The sequence below is a fragment of the Ostrinia furnacalis genome, unplaced genomic scaffold (assembly GCF_004193835.3).
Source record: "Ostrinia furnacalis isolate ACB-3 unplaced genomic scaffold, ASM419383v2 OfSCF5095, whole genome shotgun sequence".
Lineage (NCBI taxonomy): Eukaryota > Metazoa > Arthropoda > Insecta > Lepidoptera > Crambidae > Ostrinia > Ostrinia furnacalis.
In genome coordinates this window covers 234491-252632 of record NW_021135334.1, presented here as the reverse complement: position 1 = coordinate 252632, position 18142 = coordinate 234491, and the positions used below count along the sequence as shown (strand labels likewise).

At 41.2% G+C, this 18142-nt stretch overlaps 1 protein-coding gene across 2 annotated transcripts; it reads left to right on the top strand.

Moving 5' to 3' along the window:
* The first annotated feature begins 397 nt into the window (after nucleotides 1-397).
* LOC114360587 (tripartite motif-containing protein 3) lies at nucleotides 398-17026 on the top strand. Of its 2 annotated transcripts, XM_028315328.1 has the most exons (13): nucleotides 398-942; nucleotides 2667-2776; nucleotides 3079-3716; nucleotides 4261-4446; nucleotides 4616-4670; nucleotides 5325-5487; nucleotides 6375-6551; nucleotides 7147-7250; nucleotides 8367-8452; nucleotides 9165-9323; nucleotides 12674-12806; nucleotides 13337-13590; nucleotides 16686-17026. In XM_028315328.1, the coding sequence occupies exons 1-12, from the start codon at nucleotides 923-925 to the stop codon at nucleotides 13585-13587; spliced, it is 2082 nt and encodes a 693-aa protein (XP_028171129.1). In that variant the 5' UTR covers nucleotides 398-922; the 3' UTR covers nucleotides 13588-13590; nucleotides 16686-17026. The 2 variants fall into 2 exon arrangements, with proteins under 2 accessions (XP_028171129.1, XP_028171128.1); XM_028315327.1 differs by lacking the exon at nucleotides 4616-4670 and having other exon boundaries at nucleotides 4261-4501.
* The last annotated feature ends 1116 nt before the right edge of the window (nucleotides 17027-18142 follow it).

Genomic DNA, 18142 nt, shown 5'->3' with positions numbered 1-18142 from the left:
GTTAACGCCTTTGCTTTTCCTTTTCTAAAGAAATATTCGGACCAAAATGCGATTTTTTGGCGGGAAAGAAAATTAAATGTTCAGCAGCTTTGTTTTAATAATTTATTAATCTGTAGTGATGGACTGAACTGAAGACAAATAAAACAGCAACATCCATACTGCAAAGTCTCAGTAAAGCGCCACATCTTTACTGAAACTCAAGGAAAAGAGTAGGGAATCGTCTATCCATCATTAAGCTTTTATCTAAGATTAAATGACCAATAAAAATCTAAGAATAATAAAAATATTGAAGACTTGGCTGTATAGCACAGTGCCTGTGTCTTGCCTGGCAAAATAAAAATCGAACTAAAAAAAAATAGGTTGACTTGACAGTTGCTCTTTTCGATTTTGACGTTTTGTTGTTTTGGTGAGTGTTGGTGAGGTTAATGGACGACGAAAATAGTTTTGATAAATATTTAGAAAGTAACCATTCAAATATGTAAAATCTAACACAGAAACAGGAAAACGACCTTCTCTGTTCGATGTTATTTTAATCCTCATCTTATTATGTTACGCTGTTGTAGATATCACTGTAATGAAGTTTCTTTGTCATGGAAATAGTTTTCCTTACTATCGATCGGTTACGAAAGAGCATTTTTCTTACAATGTTTTATAAATTGCACTAACAGTTTATTTTGGATAAGCAAATTGTTTTCAAGTTGCTTGCGTCAGTCTCTAGTTGAAGTTCCGTATTGAGATAAGACTTCGTCTTTTCTAGTGTTTGTTCACAAGCGTGGTATTATGGTGTTTACATTCACTATTAGTTCCACTCACACGGTAGAACTCACTTAAAACCTCACGAAGTGACGAAACGTTTACTCCCATGCATAAGATGAAACAAGTAGACTGAGCTACTCTGCATTCTGTTCCTGATATCACGTCCATGTATTGTTGCTCCTTTCTGTGAGTATTCAGCTGATTTTTATTTTGATTACATTATCATACTTTTGCATAATTATTACACTACTTTACTACGCTAATAAGCTTATTGTGACCTCACTGTAGATGGTATCAAAGTAGATTATTTTATTACTGGGTTTGTTTAGCTTGCTCTTAGTGCACTGATAACAAGGGCACTAGCACATCTTATTTACAACGAACTTTATCTGTTAATTGATACATTTGTTGTTGTGTCTACATTCAACTAATTAATTATGCCCCAGAAGGTATCAATCCAAGTATCAATCAATAGAAGGTTTTAATCAATAGAATTTTCAGTATTTCTATACTACATACTTAACATTGGACAATAAAATAAGTAGTAAATAAATGTAGCTAAGAGTGAGAAATCTGGTGTTAAAAATCTTAATTTTCAATAACATTGTCTAGAAACCATCAAGTAAAGCAAGTAAGTAAATATTGATGCTAACAAATTGTTCAAAGTGATGTTCTTCTTTTAAGTTGGGTGTAAAGTGTTAGAGGCCTATTATGCTAATGAGGTTATTGAACTGTAAGCATGAAATACTCATAGTTGCATCCCAAATCTCATATCTTATCATTATCTTGTTAGATAAGTTGTGTAACCTTAAATGTAGAGCAAACAAGAGTTGCTCATCTATGCAGTTTAGAACCAAGATTTCAACATATGACTTGAAATCTAAGAATTATAGCCTTGACATTTATCTTGAATGGTTTCTTCTCAAGTTAATTAACTATTTTGATTAAATATTTAATTTGTTGATTCATTGTTTTGCATTTTATTTTACTATTTTCATTGAATGGTTGTTGTAACTAGTAGTGAGTAAATACATTCAGCAATGTCATGTGCTACAAAATCAACATCTATCAGTTAAATTAACAAACTATAAATCATTGTGAATTATATTCAATGAGCTGACTTCACATTCTAAACTGTAGAGTCATATTACCAGAACTACATTTATCAGCAAAATGGTTTACATGTAAAATGTCATATAGATACTAAATTAATTACCTACTTATCCAATTGGAGGCAATGGAACAAATCGAGTGCAATCTGCTTTGATTGGTGAATCACAAACGGCAGTGTACTGTGAATATTACCTAATATCAACTCGGTAACAGTTTATTTTAATTGCTGCTAACAAGTGCTGTATGTTCTCAAATTTATCCATATATTAACATTAAAATAAGTGATTTGTGGTTGTTTAATATTGCCACTAGCTAAAACTATTTTTTTAAACTGCTTCTAGTGTTTTTAATGTATTGTTTTGACTTTAGATTCTAAGGCTTGTTTTTATACGTTTTTACTAATTAATGTTATTGTAACTCTTTTTCCTTGTTACTATCAACTGTCAACCCGCTGGTTTATTGCAAATTAATCATTTGTAACTAACAATATACTGTGCTTGACTCCTACACATTCCGAGTGATATTGTTTTGATATTTCAACAGGAAATATAATATTTTGGCGCGTGTACGCTACGCGAAGAAACAAAACACATGGCTGCGAGTCACGCGTTAAATTGTGTCGACTATTACAATCAGTATAGGACAGTATTTCCTCATGAAATGCTGTTTCCAGCTCTGTTTGATAGTGATATGTCACCAAAGCCATAAGTACAAGGCAATCTGGGGCATTGTATTAAGTTGTTAAGGTTTATATTGGCGTGTTTTGAGGCGTGTGTTTAATAATTTGTGTGCTACAGTTCCCGGTTGGGCGTTGGGATGGCGAGCATGAGTTCCACGCTCGTCGAGACGGTCTCCATCAACTATGAGGACTTTAACGAGAGCTTCCTCACCTGCGGCACGTGTCTGTGTTAGTACCACTTTCATTACATCCACACACATTCACAGTTTTAATACTCACGTCTTTTGTTTTTGATGTTTTTATAAATAAAATTAATTTCGCCAGTGATTTTAGATAGCCGACGTTTGTTCTCAGTCAATTGCACAATTCTTACTCACCTAATTTCAATTTGTGTGATAAACTGCAGTTTTATTAGTTAATGGCCGATAGTAAACAAAGTGGTTTGTTTTTTAGTGTTATGAAACAGCTCTAATACATTCCAGCTTGTAGTAGAACAATATTGGAATAATTTGAAAAACTTTCTATTTCAGGCACTTACGATGGTGGAGAACACACGCCCAAGCTCCTGCCGTGCTCGCACACAGTTTGCTTACACTGCCTCACGCGTATAGCCGCCTCACAGACCAGAGATTCCGGGACATTCCGATGTCCCATCTGCCGCGAGCTCATTACCATACCGCGCGGAGGCGTCCCGGCGCTTCCACCGTCGTTTCTGGTCAACCAGCTGCTAGATTTAATGGCACGACAGCGCAGAGAAGTCATCCCCCAATGTAGCTCCCATCCTGGAAGAGAACTGCTCTTCTGCGAGACCTGCGATTGCGTTTTCTGCAGACACTGCGCCGACGGCCCTCACAGTGATACGCCCTGCGACCACACCGTTGTACCTTTCTCCATAGCATTGAAAAGAATGTCTGAGATTCTCTTATACAGAGCTAATGAGTGCTTGAGCAAACTTGGGTCGGCTCGAGAAGCGGTTGCTAATGAGCTGAGAAGATTGGAAGCGGCTGCAACTGCGGCTGACGAAGCTATTGATCGACATTTCGCTGATCTGAAGGCAGCACTGGACAAACGTCACAGCGAACTGAAATCGGCGGCAGCGGCTGCTGCCACGCACAAACGAAAACTTCTAGAAGAGCAGTTGAAGTTGATTGAAGCTGAAAAAACGAAGGTAAGTTAATTAGTAATTTTCTGAATCGCAGTTCCTCATCTATTCAAAAGCTCACGATAATCTTTGTTAAATGTATGTAATGTCAATTATATTGTAGGTACTTGCCAGTAGAAATTTTAGGATTTTACGTAAACAGGTCGCGTGAAACTCAAAAATAAAGCCAAAATACGTAACATCACGCAAAACCTTGACTTTAGATAGTGGTGTATAAGTATTCCATCCAATGCCAGACTAGGGCGAGTCCAGCAAAATAGCGCAATTTGGTATTTATCTAACTTATGATTTATGAGCAACTTGTTTGTTACTCATCTATAAATAGTTTGTACATCTGCTTTTAATTCTGATGCTTTTCAACGAAGCTGACAAAAAAATAGTTTGCTGGAAAATATTGTCAAGTCTTCTTATAAACTCGAACTGGCGAATGCACACCTACTTTTTGTCATGACGAACTACCCTATTATAAAATAAATATACATCATTCGTCGTCATTTTAAAAAGATACATCATCTTCAAATGTACTAAGATTCTCAACACTCCCTTATAGGTGGAGGCGGAATGCTCAGGTCTCCAGCAACAAGTTGAAGTCCGAGAAGTGAGCAGTCGCGCCGCAGCCCTAGGCGCGCGCTTAGGCGACGCGGCAGCCCTAGCGGAGCCCCGCGAGAACGCTTTCTTAGCGGTCGACTTCGCCCATAACGACGCGCAGCAGAGATTCCACGAAGCGCTGGCCGAGTTGGGACGAGTACGGACCAGTACTACTTTCCCTGGATTGTGTACTTTGCAGTTGGGTAAGCAATATTCATTATTATTGGAAACTAATTAGGGAAGACACAGTCAAGTTCCTAGCGGTCGACTTCGCGCATAACGACGCGCAACAGAGATTCCACGAAGCGCTAGCCGAGTTGGGAAGAGTTCGAACTAGTACTACTTTCCCTGGATTATGTACTTTGCAGTTGGGTAAGCAATATTCATTATTATTTAAAATTAATTAGAGGAGACACTGTCAAGTTCTAAGCCCTAAGCGGTCGACTTCGCGCATAACAAGGCGCAGCAGAGTTTTTACGAAGCGCTGGCCGAGTTATGGCTGGAGAGTATGGACTAGTACTACTTTCCCTGGCCTATGTACTTTGCAGTTTGGTGAGCAATATTTATTGTTATTTAGCTTGGAATTCATTAGAGGAGAGGAGGCCATTTGATTGTACAGCAGTGGACGTCATGGCTGAAACTACGAATTAGAGGAGACACTGTCAAGTTTTTGGAAAAAGTTTGATGAAAATCTAAGGGCATTCATTCAAAGAAACCTCAAAACGTAGTCACTCACCGGGACCATTGGTGTGTAACGTAACAATGCGTAGAGATTTAAATCGAACCTCCCATTGTTCCATCTGTTACGATCTTTTTTGTCTGTTTTATTGACGGTTAGTGACTGTCTTATTACTTTACGACTGATTCACAGATTTTAAGTCTAATAAACGTCTTACCTTACCTACACAAGTTAAACTGCTAACTGTCAACACGTATAAAAAGTAAAAAAAAAAACCAACACTTATCTAATATGATTAAGTAGTATTTTGATTTTATATCTCAAGGCCAAACAATTATATCTTTCAGAATCACAATGCGTATGTGGTTTGGAAGTGGTCGTGGTATTACGCACGGTGGATTACCACGGCGAAGCTCGCAGTACCGGTGGAGACCCCGTGACGGCGGCCGCTACGCTCGACGACGCGCCGCTACCCTGCACCGTCACTGATCTGGATTCGGGACTCTACAGGTTTGTGTCAACACCTTTAAATAACAGAGACATCTTAAAGGAGCCTCCAAGATGCATAGTAGTGGATAATGACTGTGATCTATTAGAAGCTCGCAGCACCGGCGGCGACCCCGTGACGGCTTCCGCTACGCTCAATGACGCGCCGCTACCCTTCACCGTTACCGACTTGGATTCGGGACTCTACAGGTTTGTGTCAACACCTTTAAATAACATAGATATCATATAGGAGCCTCCCAACATACATATAGGAGCCTCCAAGATGCATAATAGCGGATAGTGACTGTAATCTATTAGAAGATCGCAGCATCGGCGGCGACCCCGTGACTGCGGCCGCTACGCTCGATGATGCACCGCTACCCTGCACCGTTACCGACTTGGATTCGGGACTCTACAGGTTTGTATCGACGCCTTTATTGAATGTATCTCCACCATGTACAATTTAGCAATAATGACTGAGATTAAACACTGATTCGAAGCGCGCAGCGCTGGTAATGATCCCGTGACGACATCTGACATGCTCATTATTAATAATAACAGTAGCTGCGTGATTCCATCAGAGTTGAATAGGTCCACCCCCTTTCTGAGTATAACGGAGATATGCAACTATCAGGCGTCCCTAACCTTTCTGGCCAGCGTAGGACGTATGCGCTTCCAAATCCTCATTTGCGTATGGTAAATTTGGAGAGGGGTTTCTGAAGTGAAAATTAGACCATGTTCCACGGCCACAGCTTGGGAGGCAATTTTGGGGCAATGCCCTACCTTGAAATCACAATGATTGCAATATTGGCTATATTAATTCTGCCCTACCTTAGATTCGACTCTAGGTACAGCCCTGACATGTTGCTATAGAAGACCTAACGATGATGATTATGAATAACTTGTTCCAGAATCACAATGCGTCCCTGGAGCGCGGGTACCATCTGTCTCCGCGTGCTGGTATTCTCGCGAGCGGTGCGCGACTCGCCGCTACGAACTAACGTACTGCCGAGCGCCGCGCCTTTACTTGTATGGGGAGCACGAGGAACCGGGAAAGAACAGCTGAACCAACCTGTAGCTGTGGCTAGGTATGTTTAACCCATCAATCTCCAAGCGGTCGCATAATGACTGCTTAACAATTATTATCTATTGTCTCGATTCGCGGGGCTAGAATGGTTAATAAGAGTGCGGGTACCATCTGTCTCCGCGTGCTAGTATTCTCGCGAGCGGTGCGCGACTCGCCGCTACGGACTAATGTACTGCCGAGCGCCGCGCCTTTGCTTGTATGGGGAGCGAGGGGCACTGGAAAGGAGCAGTTGAACCAACCTGTAGCTGTGGCTAGGTATGGCTAATTTATAAATAAATAAATAAATAATGGTTTATTTGGCACAACACATTAAAATTACAAATTAAAACTTAATTTGTTGCCCATGTTTTGAACTTTATTGACATAAAATAAGGTTCAAACCCAATAAAAAATACTTTTTGTTGGTGTGGTTTGAGAACTCGCCCTAACACTATGACTGTTAATCTCATTATGTTTTTCCAATAAAGCGGACTAGACACTGTCAGTAATAATGACATAAATATTACTGTAGTTCTAAATGTAAACTAGTTTTTACCACAGGAAAGCTAAAATAAGTAGGTATTATGAACTTGTAAATCATTTCAATCAATTTACAGATGTCCTAAACGACGCGAGATTTACGTGTTGGACGCTGGCAACTCTCGAGTGAAGGTGTTGGACGAAGATACGTTCGCTTTCAAGACGCATATTGTGAACGAAGGTATGTACTATCGGCAACAGTGTTTTTTTAACTACCCATTACCGGTCATGTCGTCTCGTTCTATCGCAAAGAATCGCCATTTTATGAGAGCAAGAGCAAAAACGGAAATGGATAGTTAACAGTGTGGCCGTGTGTACTTAGTTCAAAGTTATTTTGAGTAATGTACGAGGTGTGTTCAAAAAGTAAGGTGACTTTTCAAATTTCGCGGGCAACGTACTTTCGATTATCGATTTTTTTATTTTGTTATATTGGTACACTCTTCCCAAACATCTGTACCAAGTTTCAAGTGTATAGCATATTTTGTTTGGTTGTGAGAGGCGTAAAGGTTATAAGTGTTTTGCGTGCTCGGCGATTTTTTGCTATCGAAAAATATGGATCAAAGGATTTGCATCAAATTTTGTGTAAAAAAAATTAAATTTAGTGCTCCGAAACACTTGAAATGTTGACAGTGGCATACGGTGAAACTGTTCTGAGTAAAAAAAAATGTTTCAACCTCTTCCAAGATGGCCGGGAAGATGCCAATGACGAGCCTCGCTCTGGACGCCCAAGCACGTCAACAACTGATGAAAACGATCAAGCAGTGAAGAAAATTGTTTTGGAAAATCGTCGAATCACTATCAGAGAAGTTGCTGAGGATATCGGCATATCGCTTGGCTCGTGCCATGAATTTTTTTCTAACGTTTTGGAAAAACAATTCATGGCTTTTGCATCACGATAATGCCCCTGCTCACTCATCTTTGCTTGTGAGAGATTTTTTGGCTAAAAACAACACCACAATCATGCCTCAGCCACCATATTCACCGGATTTGGCCCCATGTGAATTTTTCTTGTTCCCAAAATTAAAGAGACCTATGAAAGGACGGAGATTTGCAACGATTGAGGAGATAAAGACTGCATCGCTGGAAGAGCTAAAGGCTATACCGAAAAGTGCTTATGAGAAGTGCTTTGAGGATTGGAAAAACCGTTTGCATAAGTGTATTGTATCTGAGGGGGATTACTTTGAAGGGGACAACATAAATATTGATAAATAAATAAATATTTTTTCTTAAAAATACAAAGTCACCTTACTTTTTGAACACACCTCGTATTGTAAATATTTATTAATTAATTTTCCAGGTTTGGCGGGACGGAGTTGCACAGGGATTGCGGTGACGGCTGAGGGAGTGGTCGCTGTCAACTGGAGAACTAGAACTCTTACTGAGGTAAGTTTTTGAAGTCTAACAAAATTACAAGGGCCTAACGCTTATTTACGCCATAGTTATCTAACTTAGCCAGTATCTGGTATTGGACGTGACAGGACATATAGATGACCCACGCTGAACTGTCCCACCAAACTCAATGACAGGGGGGCGCTACCATCGTTCAACTATATGGTTTCCAACATGGCAAAAATCGGAACTAGCGATCCGGTATTGACGGTGGCGCCCCACTGTCAATGTCATGCATAGGACAGTTCAGTATTTTGGAACTATACCAATCTAAGGACTCGCTGACGTTTGACCGTTACAAAATCGGTCTCCCGTGCGGCTCCCACACCTTAGGCACTGACTGTTAAACAATGTCGCACCTATTAAAACTGCACACGTTACTATTTACCGTGATATGCAGACCAACTGTACATCCACTCTTCGACAGCCTTTATTTTCTGACTCAAAATTGCATTAATCATATGGCATGGAGTTACTCGTTACTCTATGTATGATATCTACGAGTATGTACATATTTACAAGTACATATCTTTATATCCGTTGTCTAGTGACCAACCAGTTGTTTGGGACTAGAAGCGTAGTGTAGTCCAAGGATATTTATTTGTTATTTATTTATTTATGTCTCAGTATGTACCTTGAAATATTTTCAAGTTATTTGTGACTATAATAGGCATTGAACTTAAAAAGTTTTTCTAATGATTTCCAGGTGAACAGCGAAGGATCTACAGTGCGCACGATTCGCTCAGACCGCTTGGTCGAGCCAGTATGCGTAGCCGCCGATATAGCGTCGCGGCGCCTGGCCGTGGCCGATAATGGAGCTAGGACGGTCTTCCTGTTTGATAGCCAGGGCAACATCGAGAGAGAGGTGAGTGGAATAGCTTTGCGAATGTTTTACTATCACTAAATTAATGTAGGGTCTACTCATGGATTGTAAAAGCTCAAACATAGCTACTTTTTGTTTTCGACACGGCCTTACTATCACAGGAAACCGACTCCGTTGGATCAGGCAGAGGCGATCGAACACTTTGTCACTGACTCATCGTCACATCACAGTAGTAGTAGTCTACTGACGACTTTTAGTTATTTAACACAAGAAATAAGATTTCTGAACGCTGGTTAGTCGCACGGTTACCTGCCCCGCGCTCAACTTCGGTGGAAATTAGTCAAGCGGAGATGAGATGACTGTGTCGGGTTTATTTTTCTTTATAATTTGTTTCGCGAGCGAGCCAGCGGCAGTGGCGCGGCAAAGCAGATATGTGTCAAGCGGAGCGGTCGAGAAGCGTCCGCGCTCGATTATCCTGCTCCCTGCAAGATAATCCCTGCGCACCTTATCTATAACTAGTAGCCGCCCGCGACTTCGTACGCGTGGACCTCGTTTAATTACTAATGATGTTGATAGATGGCGTTTCACGGCTTCCCCCGCATGAATAATTTACGAACGTCAAATTTTTTTGTCCAGAGCTGTAGATTTTAACCAATGACGAATTGACGATAGATGGCGCTTTTTACCCACGTCTTATTTATTTATTGAAATTTATTTGCTCACATATCGTCATAAATTAAAGCCTATACTTTAATCTGGGTTATAAACAATAACCCACTTACTAATAAAACTTACACGCTCGTTGAACAGTATTTTAAAGTGACGTTTAGTATGGAAATGTCATTTTAAAACAGTGATCAACAACTGTGTCAATTTTTATTAGTAAGGGGGTAATACTGTAAAGTTTCAACAAAAAATCCGTTCAGTAGTTTTTGCGTGAAAGAGTAACAAACATCCAGACATCATGACATCCAGACATCCAAATGGCAATGCCAGATTTTGTATGGAAGGTGGCGTCTTTTTTTTTTCGCACGGCCATCGACCAAACTTTGTTTTTTGATTACAAAATAGTGGAATAAACCAAACTTACTATGGCATGTATCCTCTAAACTCAGTCTGAACTGAGTTACGAGCATTAGAAGTTTAATGATTTTCATACTAGATTTGCTTTTTGCCCGCAAGTTTTGTAAGAAATTGTTACAAAATATTGCGCTATTTTTTTATTGCTCTGATTCTGCTGCACACTGATGTCTGGAGCCTTTAATGGATGGTATTGTTTGTTTACACATACAGTGTCATTATTTTGTTGCAATTTCTTACAAAACTTGCGCGCAAACAGCAAATCTAGTATGAAAATCATCAAACTTCTGATGCTCGTAACTCATTTCAGACTGAGTTTAGAGGCATACATGGCATAGTAAGTTTGGTTTATTACACTATTTTGTAATCAAAAAACAAGGTTTGGTCGATGGCCGCGCGAAAAAAAAAGACGCCAATTTCCGGCATTGTCTTTTATAATATTAGTAGGATTATGTGCTGTATACGTTGTTTTTGTCGTCGTTTTGTGTTTCTGTGATCTCTCAAAAGCTTTTGACTGCGTAGAACATCAAACGCTAATTCGCAAACTGCACTTTTATGGAGTGAAGGACTCGGCTTTGGATTTAATACAATCCTATTTAAACTTTAGAGTTCAAAAAGTTGACATAAATGGTGTTTTGTCTTCTGGGTCACCTGTGAAAATGGGAGTTCCGCAGGGGTCAATTCTGGGTCCATTCTTGTTTCTTATATACATTAATGATCTACCATATTTTGTTAAGGACTCTTGCGAAATCGTGTTATTTGCTGATGACACATCTTTGATTTTTAATATTGATAGAAGTAAAAATAACTTTGACGATGTAAATAATGCACTAACAAGAGTTTTAAGTTGGTTCACTACAAATAATTTACAACTTAATGCAAAGAAAACAAAATGTATAAAATTCTCTTTGCCTAACGTAAAAACAGTTAGTACCCAAATAGAACTTAATAATAATGCCATCGATCTGGTAGACTCTACTGTTTTTCTGGGAATTACCCTGGATTCAAAACTCCAGTGGGGCCCCCATATAGAAACTCTGGCGGGAAAGCTCAGCTCAGCGGCTTTTGCAATAAAAAGGATACGGTCATTAACCGATGTTTCAACAGCTCGCTTAGTTTACTTTAGCTACTTTCATAGCCTAATGTCATATGGAATCATGCTATGGGGCAAAGCTGCAGATTTTGAAACAATATTTATTTTGCAAAAACGTGCGATAAGATACTTGTATAAAATGAAAGCAAGAGCGTCCCTTAGAGAATTGTTTAAAGAAATTGGCATTCTCACGGCCGCTTCACAATACATCTTAAACTGTATTCTATTTATTCAACAAAATATTAATGAATTCAAAAAGAAAAGTGATATTCACCAAATTAACACTAGAAATAAAAATAAATTGGCTATACCCGCTTTTAGACTTAATAAAGTGTTTGCCACTTTTATGGGACAAGGTATCCATTTTTATAACAAAGTCCCTGATAAATATAAAGAGCTACCGTATAATAAATTTAAAGGTATAGTTAAAGATCACATGCTTAAAAAAGCCTATTATACAACTCGAGATTTTCTTAATGATAAGTCATCCTGGGAGTAGGATTATGGTCCTCTCATGCTCGCACTAAAAATAATTAAAATGGAAAGTAATGTATAAACTAATAATAATTTCTCAAATGTTATAGTGTCATGCTTCTCAATCTGGACTGTTACTTAGCTTTATTATTAGTTTTTTTTTAAAAGATAACTTGGAATTGTCATTCTCACTAAAATGTCTCTGGGGTGGTGGCGTAGTGAGGCGGGTCGTTACATTCCCTCTAATATGGTCGAGTGAAGCGATGGCTGGTTCACTCGTCATGTCTGTGAACAGGCGCTGCTTTCGGGGACTGGTCAATCCAAGTTATTCAAATTTATGTATGCGAGTCATTTCTACTAGTATCTTAATATGTAAGTCTAGATATTAGCACGTCACTACCTTGTTTAATATACCACGCAATCTTGTATACCCATTCTTATAAGATACACCATACAAGAATGCATGGTAAATTCAGTGAACTGCTCCTGAATCGAATGTACTTACTACTACTATTTATATTTATTTATATTAACCGGCAGACAGTGGTGACTGAGTTTGTTGCGGCGCTTCTTCTCAGCACTTGCCAAATGTTGGTCTCGAAGCGCTGGTAGGGTAAAAAGATTATGAGACATGTAGAGGCTCCTTAAGAGCAAAATGACGATTTGTAAGAACTATTTATTAGTCTAAACAAATAAAGAAATTTTGACTTTGACTTTGACTTTGTTTACATTGTTATGTTTCCAGGTGGGCGGCGGCGAGCTCGGCCTAGTCGGCGGTCTAGCGCTTTCGGAGCGGCTCCTCGTGGTAGCCGATGTGTGCGTGCGCGTATACGATATATGCGGCGCGCCGTTGCACACGCTCGCGCCCGTGCCTAAAGGTGACCACCATTTTGTTTATAGCTACTTCTAGTAGAAGTCTTCAACCCGTGTTAAGTTTCACACAGAAACCCAACTCAGTTGTCACTTAATGCTCCCGCGTGTTAGGCGACTAGGCCAGGCACAATATCGTTGCCAATTAACTAGTAGTGGAACTAACGTTTGACCTACAAGCTTTTTTCTAAAAATCCAAGATAAACTATCTTATATTAATCCTTGGGTTTCAAACTGTAACTATAACCATCTAAATCGATTCAATAGTTCAAGCTTCATTCTGTAACAAACATCCAACCTCATTTTTTTACATTTGAGAGGTGCCAGAAAATTAAATTATCAGGAGACACGCAATCTGCTTTTTATTTTTCAATTAAAAATATTTTGTCTCTCCCGAGTCCTTCTAATTTTCCGGGTCTTATAACGTTATGGTTTGGCACCTCTCATTTATAATACTAGTTTTTGCCCGCGCTTTGCTCAGTGAAATCCAGTTTGTCACAAAAGACCGACTTTTTCAGAGGTTTATTTACCATTCCAGGGCGCGGCGGCTACGGCGGCGTGGCCTTAGAGGAATCCGAGAGCGGGCTCCGCATAGTCTGCGCGCGGACGGTCCGCGGCCGACCTGCATTAGTCGTGCTAGAACCGAGCGGTACAGGCAGAGTGCTAGCCGCCTGCGAGCTGGCCGACAAGAAGCCTCGCAGGGTCGCCGGGATCACCCTACTGCCTAACAAGAGGGTGCTATTGGCCGACTTGGCCGGGGACTGCCTTCGGCTGCACACTTACTGGTGAACGGTGAGCGTTTTAAACCTCAATTGATTTTGGACCAAAAATGTAGGAGTGTATAGCTCAAAATCGCGTGGCTCGATCTAGTCGTGCTAGAACCGAGCGGCGTGGGCAGATTGCTAAAGCCTGGTCCGTGAGCACGTAGAATTTTGTCCAATGACCCCAAGCTACCCATCCTTATCGCTCGCGCGTAATTATATTGCTGTCGCGACTGTGCGACGGGCGCCCGCAGTGAGTGTGCGAGCTCAACGGTGAGTGTTTAAAACCTCAATCGATTTTGGACTAAAAATGTAGGAGAGTATAGCTCAAAATCGCGCGGCCGCCCCGCTCTAGTCGTGCTAGAACCAAGCGGTACAGGCAGAGTGCTTGCAGCATGCGAACTCGCCGATAAGAAGCCTCGCAGGGTCGCCGGGATCACCCTACTGCCTAACAAGAGGGTACTGTTGGCTGATTTAGCCGGGGACTGTCTTCGGCTGCACACTTACTGGTGAACGGTGAGTGTTTTACCTCAATTGATTTTGGACCATAAGTGTAGGATTGTGTAGCTCAAAATCGCGTGGCCCGTTCTAGTCGTGCTGGAACCGAGCGGTACAGGCAGACTGCTAGCAGCTAGAGCGTTTTAAACCTCAATTTATTTTGGACCATAAGTGTAAGATAGTATAGCTCAAATTCGCGTGGCCGAGCCGCTCTAGTGGTGAACGGTGAGTGTTTTAAATCTCAATCGATTTTGGACCAAAAATGTAGGAGAATATAGCTCAAAATCGCGTGGCCCGCTCTAGTCGTGCTAGAACCAAGCGGTACAGGCAGAGTGCTAGCCGCCTGCGAGCTCGCCGATAAGAAGCCTCGCAGGGTCGCCGGGATCACCCTACTGCCTAACAAGAGGGTGCTGTTGGCTGACTTGGCCGGGGACTGCCTTCGGCTGCACACTTACTGGTGAACGGTGAGCGTTTTACCTCAATTGATTTTGGACCATAAGTGTAGGAGAGTATAGCTCAAATTCGCGTGGCCGAGCCGCTCTAGTGGTGAACGGTGAGTGTTTTAAACCTCAATCGATTATGAACCTTAAATCCAGTATTGTATAGCTCAAAATCGCGTGGCCGACCTGCATTAGTCGTGCTAGAACCAAGCGGTACAGGCAGAGTGCTTGGCCGACTTGGCCGGGGACTGCCTTCGGCTGCACACTTACTGGTGAACGGTGAGCTTTTTAAAGTCGATTTTGAACCATAAATGCAGGAGTGTATAGCCCAAAATCGCGTGGCCCGCTCTAGTCGTGCTGGAACCGAGCGGTACAGGCAGACTGCTAGCAGCTAGAGCGTTTTAAACCTCAATTTATTTTGGACCATAAGTGTAGGAGAGTATAGCTCAAATTCGCGTGGCCGAGCCGCTTTAGTGGTGAACGGTGAGTGTTTTAAATCTCAATCGATTTTGGACCAAAAATGTTGGAGAATATAGCTCAAAATCGCGTGACCCGCTCTAGTAGTGCTAGAACCAAGCGGTACAGGCAGAGTGCTAGCAGCCTGCGAGCTGGCCGATAAGAAGCCTCGCAGGGTCGCCGGGATCACCCTACTGCCTAACAAGAGGGTGCTGTTGGCCGACTTGGCCGGGGACTGCCTTCGGCTGCACACTTACTGGTGAACGGTGAGCGTTTTGAACCTCAATCGATTTTGGTCCAAAAATGTAAGAGTGTATAGCTCAAATTCGCGTGGCCGAGCCGCTCTAGTGGTGAACGGTGACTGTTTTAAATCTCAATCGATTTTGGACCATAAGTGTAGGAGAGTATAGCTCAAAATCGCGTGGCCCGCTCTAGTAGTGCTAGAACCGAGTGGTATAGGCAGTGTTAGCCGCCTGCGAACTGGCCGATAAGAAGCCTCGCAGGGTCGCCGGGATCACCCTACTGCCTAACAAGAGGGTGCTGTTGGCTGATTTAACCGGGGACTGTCTTCGGCTGCACACTTACTGGTGAACGGTGGGTGTTTTAAACCTCAATCGATTTTGGACTATAAGTGTAGCTCAAATTCGCGTGGCAGAGCCGCTCTAGTGGTGAAGGGTGAGTGTTTTATACCTCAATCGATTTTGAACCTAAAATCTAGTACTGTATAGCCCAAAATCGCGTAGCCGCGCCGCTCTAGTCGTGCTAGAACCAAGCGGCGCGGGCAGAGTGCTAGCCGCCTGCGAGCTCGCCGATAAGAAGCCTCGCAGGGTCGCCGGGATCACCCTACTGCCTAACAAGAGGGTACTGTTGGCTGATTTAGCCGGGGACTGTCTTCGGCTGCACACTTACTGGTGAACGGTGAGTGTTTTAAACCTCAATCGATTTTGGACTATAAGTGTAGCTCAAATTCGCGTGGCAGAGCTGCTCTAGTGGTGAACGGTGAGTGTTTATACCTCAATCGATTTTGAACCTAAAATCTAGTACTGTATAGCTCAAAATCGTGTGGCCGACCTGCATTAGTCGTGCTAGAACCGAGCGGTACAGGCAGAGTGCTAGCAGCCTGCGAGCTGGCCGATAAGAAGCCTCGAAGGGTCGCCGGGATCACCCTACTGCCTAACAAGAGGGTGCTGTTGGCCGACTTGGCCGGGGACTGCCTTCGGCTGCACACTTACTGGTGAACGGTGAGTATTTTCAACCTCAATCGATTTTGGATCGTAAGTGTAGGAGTGTATAAGTCAAAATCGCGTGGCCCGCTCTAGTCGTGCTAGAACCGAGCGGCGCAGGCAGTGTCTAAAAGTGTACAGCCGACACTTACTGGTGAATGGTAAGAGATGAAAATGAGACTACTGTTTAAGAAGCAATGATGATGCGATGATTGATGTAAAGCAGGGGAGGGTCTTTGATAAAGTCCGATCGCCGAGCAGATAGAATTTCGTAAAATGCCAAAGCTTGAGGTCAGCTACCCATCTTATCGCTCGCGCGTAGTTATATTGCTGTCACTGTCATGACTGTGCGACGGCAGCCGCAGTAAGTGTGCGAGCGCGACAGCAATATAATTACGCGCGAGCAATAAGGATGGGTAGTTTGTTTGGGGTCATTGTACGAAATTGTATCAGCTCGGCGACCGGACTTTAGTTGAACTTTAATTTAATTCTCATATTTCTATTTTCAGAATAAAACGCGAAGATGAGGAAGAAAGAAGTTTGACGCCGCCAGGCGTATCGAAATCGAATTTGATGCTAGTCCACTTTAGTAACTGAGTATCGAAACACGGCCATAACGGACTGCGCTCGGAGGTACCGCACCAAAGTCTTTAGTCGCCCTCGGGCCGCTATATTATCATTCGATAATCATAGTACTTACAGTATTTATTTCGTATTAAGTTTAGTTTTAAGCTTTTATTATTTTTAGGCGCGCCAGTTTACTCGGCGTTTGTATATTTTTGACTTCGTTTGCGACTGATTTTGTTTTTCTAAAGAACTGTTGTTGGTTTAGAATTGGTTGATCTGTGGAACGTTGTCACGGTAATGCTATCTATACAGTATTCCAACTCGGACATACTTTTGAAATAAATGTCAACAGCCGCGCGGAACGTCACGGTATGACAACATGCGATAGGGCTGCAGACCCTATTTTCATTACATCTGCCTACTTAGAATTTTTATCTAGTTTTGTGAATGTAGGTATTTTGTGATTGTAATTTTATTTTGACAAACAAAATATTTTGTCAATGAAATAGGATAAAAATGCATGTTGTTTTGTGATTAGTAGATTTAATTAAAAAATATATTTGTGTTAAGATTTAGTAACAAATCTTATAAATTTACGTACGTTACGTACGACTGAGGCGTACAAAATGCTTGAATGGTTATACAGGGTGTTAGGTAAATGGGTTTATAAGCTGACACTAGCCCATGTTAACATGTCCATATAAATGGTATGGTGAAGTCAGAAAATTTATATCATCATTTTAATAATTTTAATTTTCATACAAATCTGATTTTATAAAGTTTATTTTGTATGAAAATTTAAAAAAAAATGATGATATCACTGACTTCACCATACCATTTATATGCATATTTTACGTTAACATGGGCTAGTGTCGGCTTATAAACCCATTTACCTAACACCCTGTGTAAATAGGTACTTGTTATTATTTAAAAAAAGCGCGCATAAATTTTAAAATACAACACATAGTCCGTTTATTACTGTGGCACATTCGCGACACCCCCGACTTTTGCATGTCGAGCACATACCGAGATTTGAATTTCGAAGGAAAGCTCGCGTTTCGTCCGTTTAAATGAAGTTACAATACTGTATGATAGTATTACCGTGACGTTGTTTATGTCAGTGCAATACATTGAATTTCCAATAGGCGTGTGTCCGTCCATTTCAGACTTGGAACAAACTTTATTCTGCAATTGTCTATGGCAAAACTTAAAATCTATAGCTAGCGTAACACAAAGTTTTACAACTTGATATTCGATTAATAAATCCAGTAAATTGATAAGAAACTAACCATCGTCGAAATCCTTTGACGCCATAGTAGTATGAAAATGTATGACTGACTCAAATGATAAATCTGAGTTTAGAGTACCTACGTGATGTTGATTGCATCTGACATAAATT

Coding starts and splice junctions, on each gene's coding strand:
- LOC114360587 (XM_028315328.1), top strand. CDS start 923: ATGTATTGTTGCTCCTTTCT. Junction 9,324..12,673: donor AGGGCAACATCGAGAGAGAG/GTGAGTGGAATA, acceptor TTATGTTTCCAG/GTGGGCGGCGGCGAGCTCGG. Junction 12,807..13,336: donor GCTCGCGCCCGTGCCTAAAG/GTGACCACCATT, acceptor TTACCATTCCAG/GGCGCGGCGGCTACGGCGGC.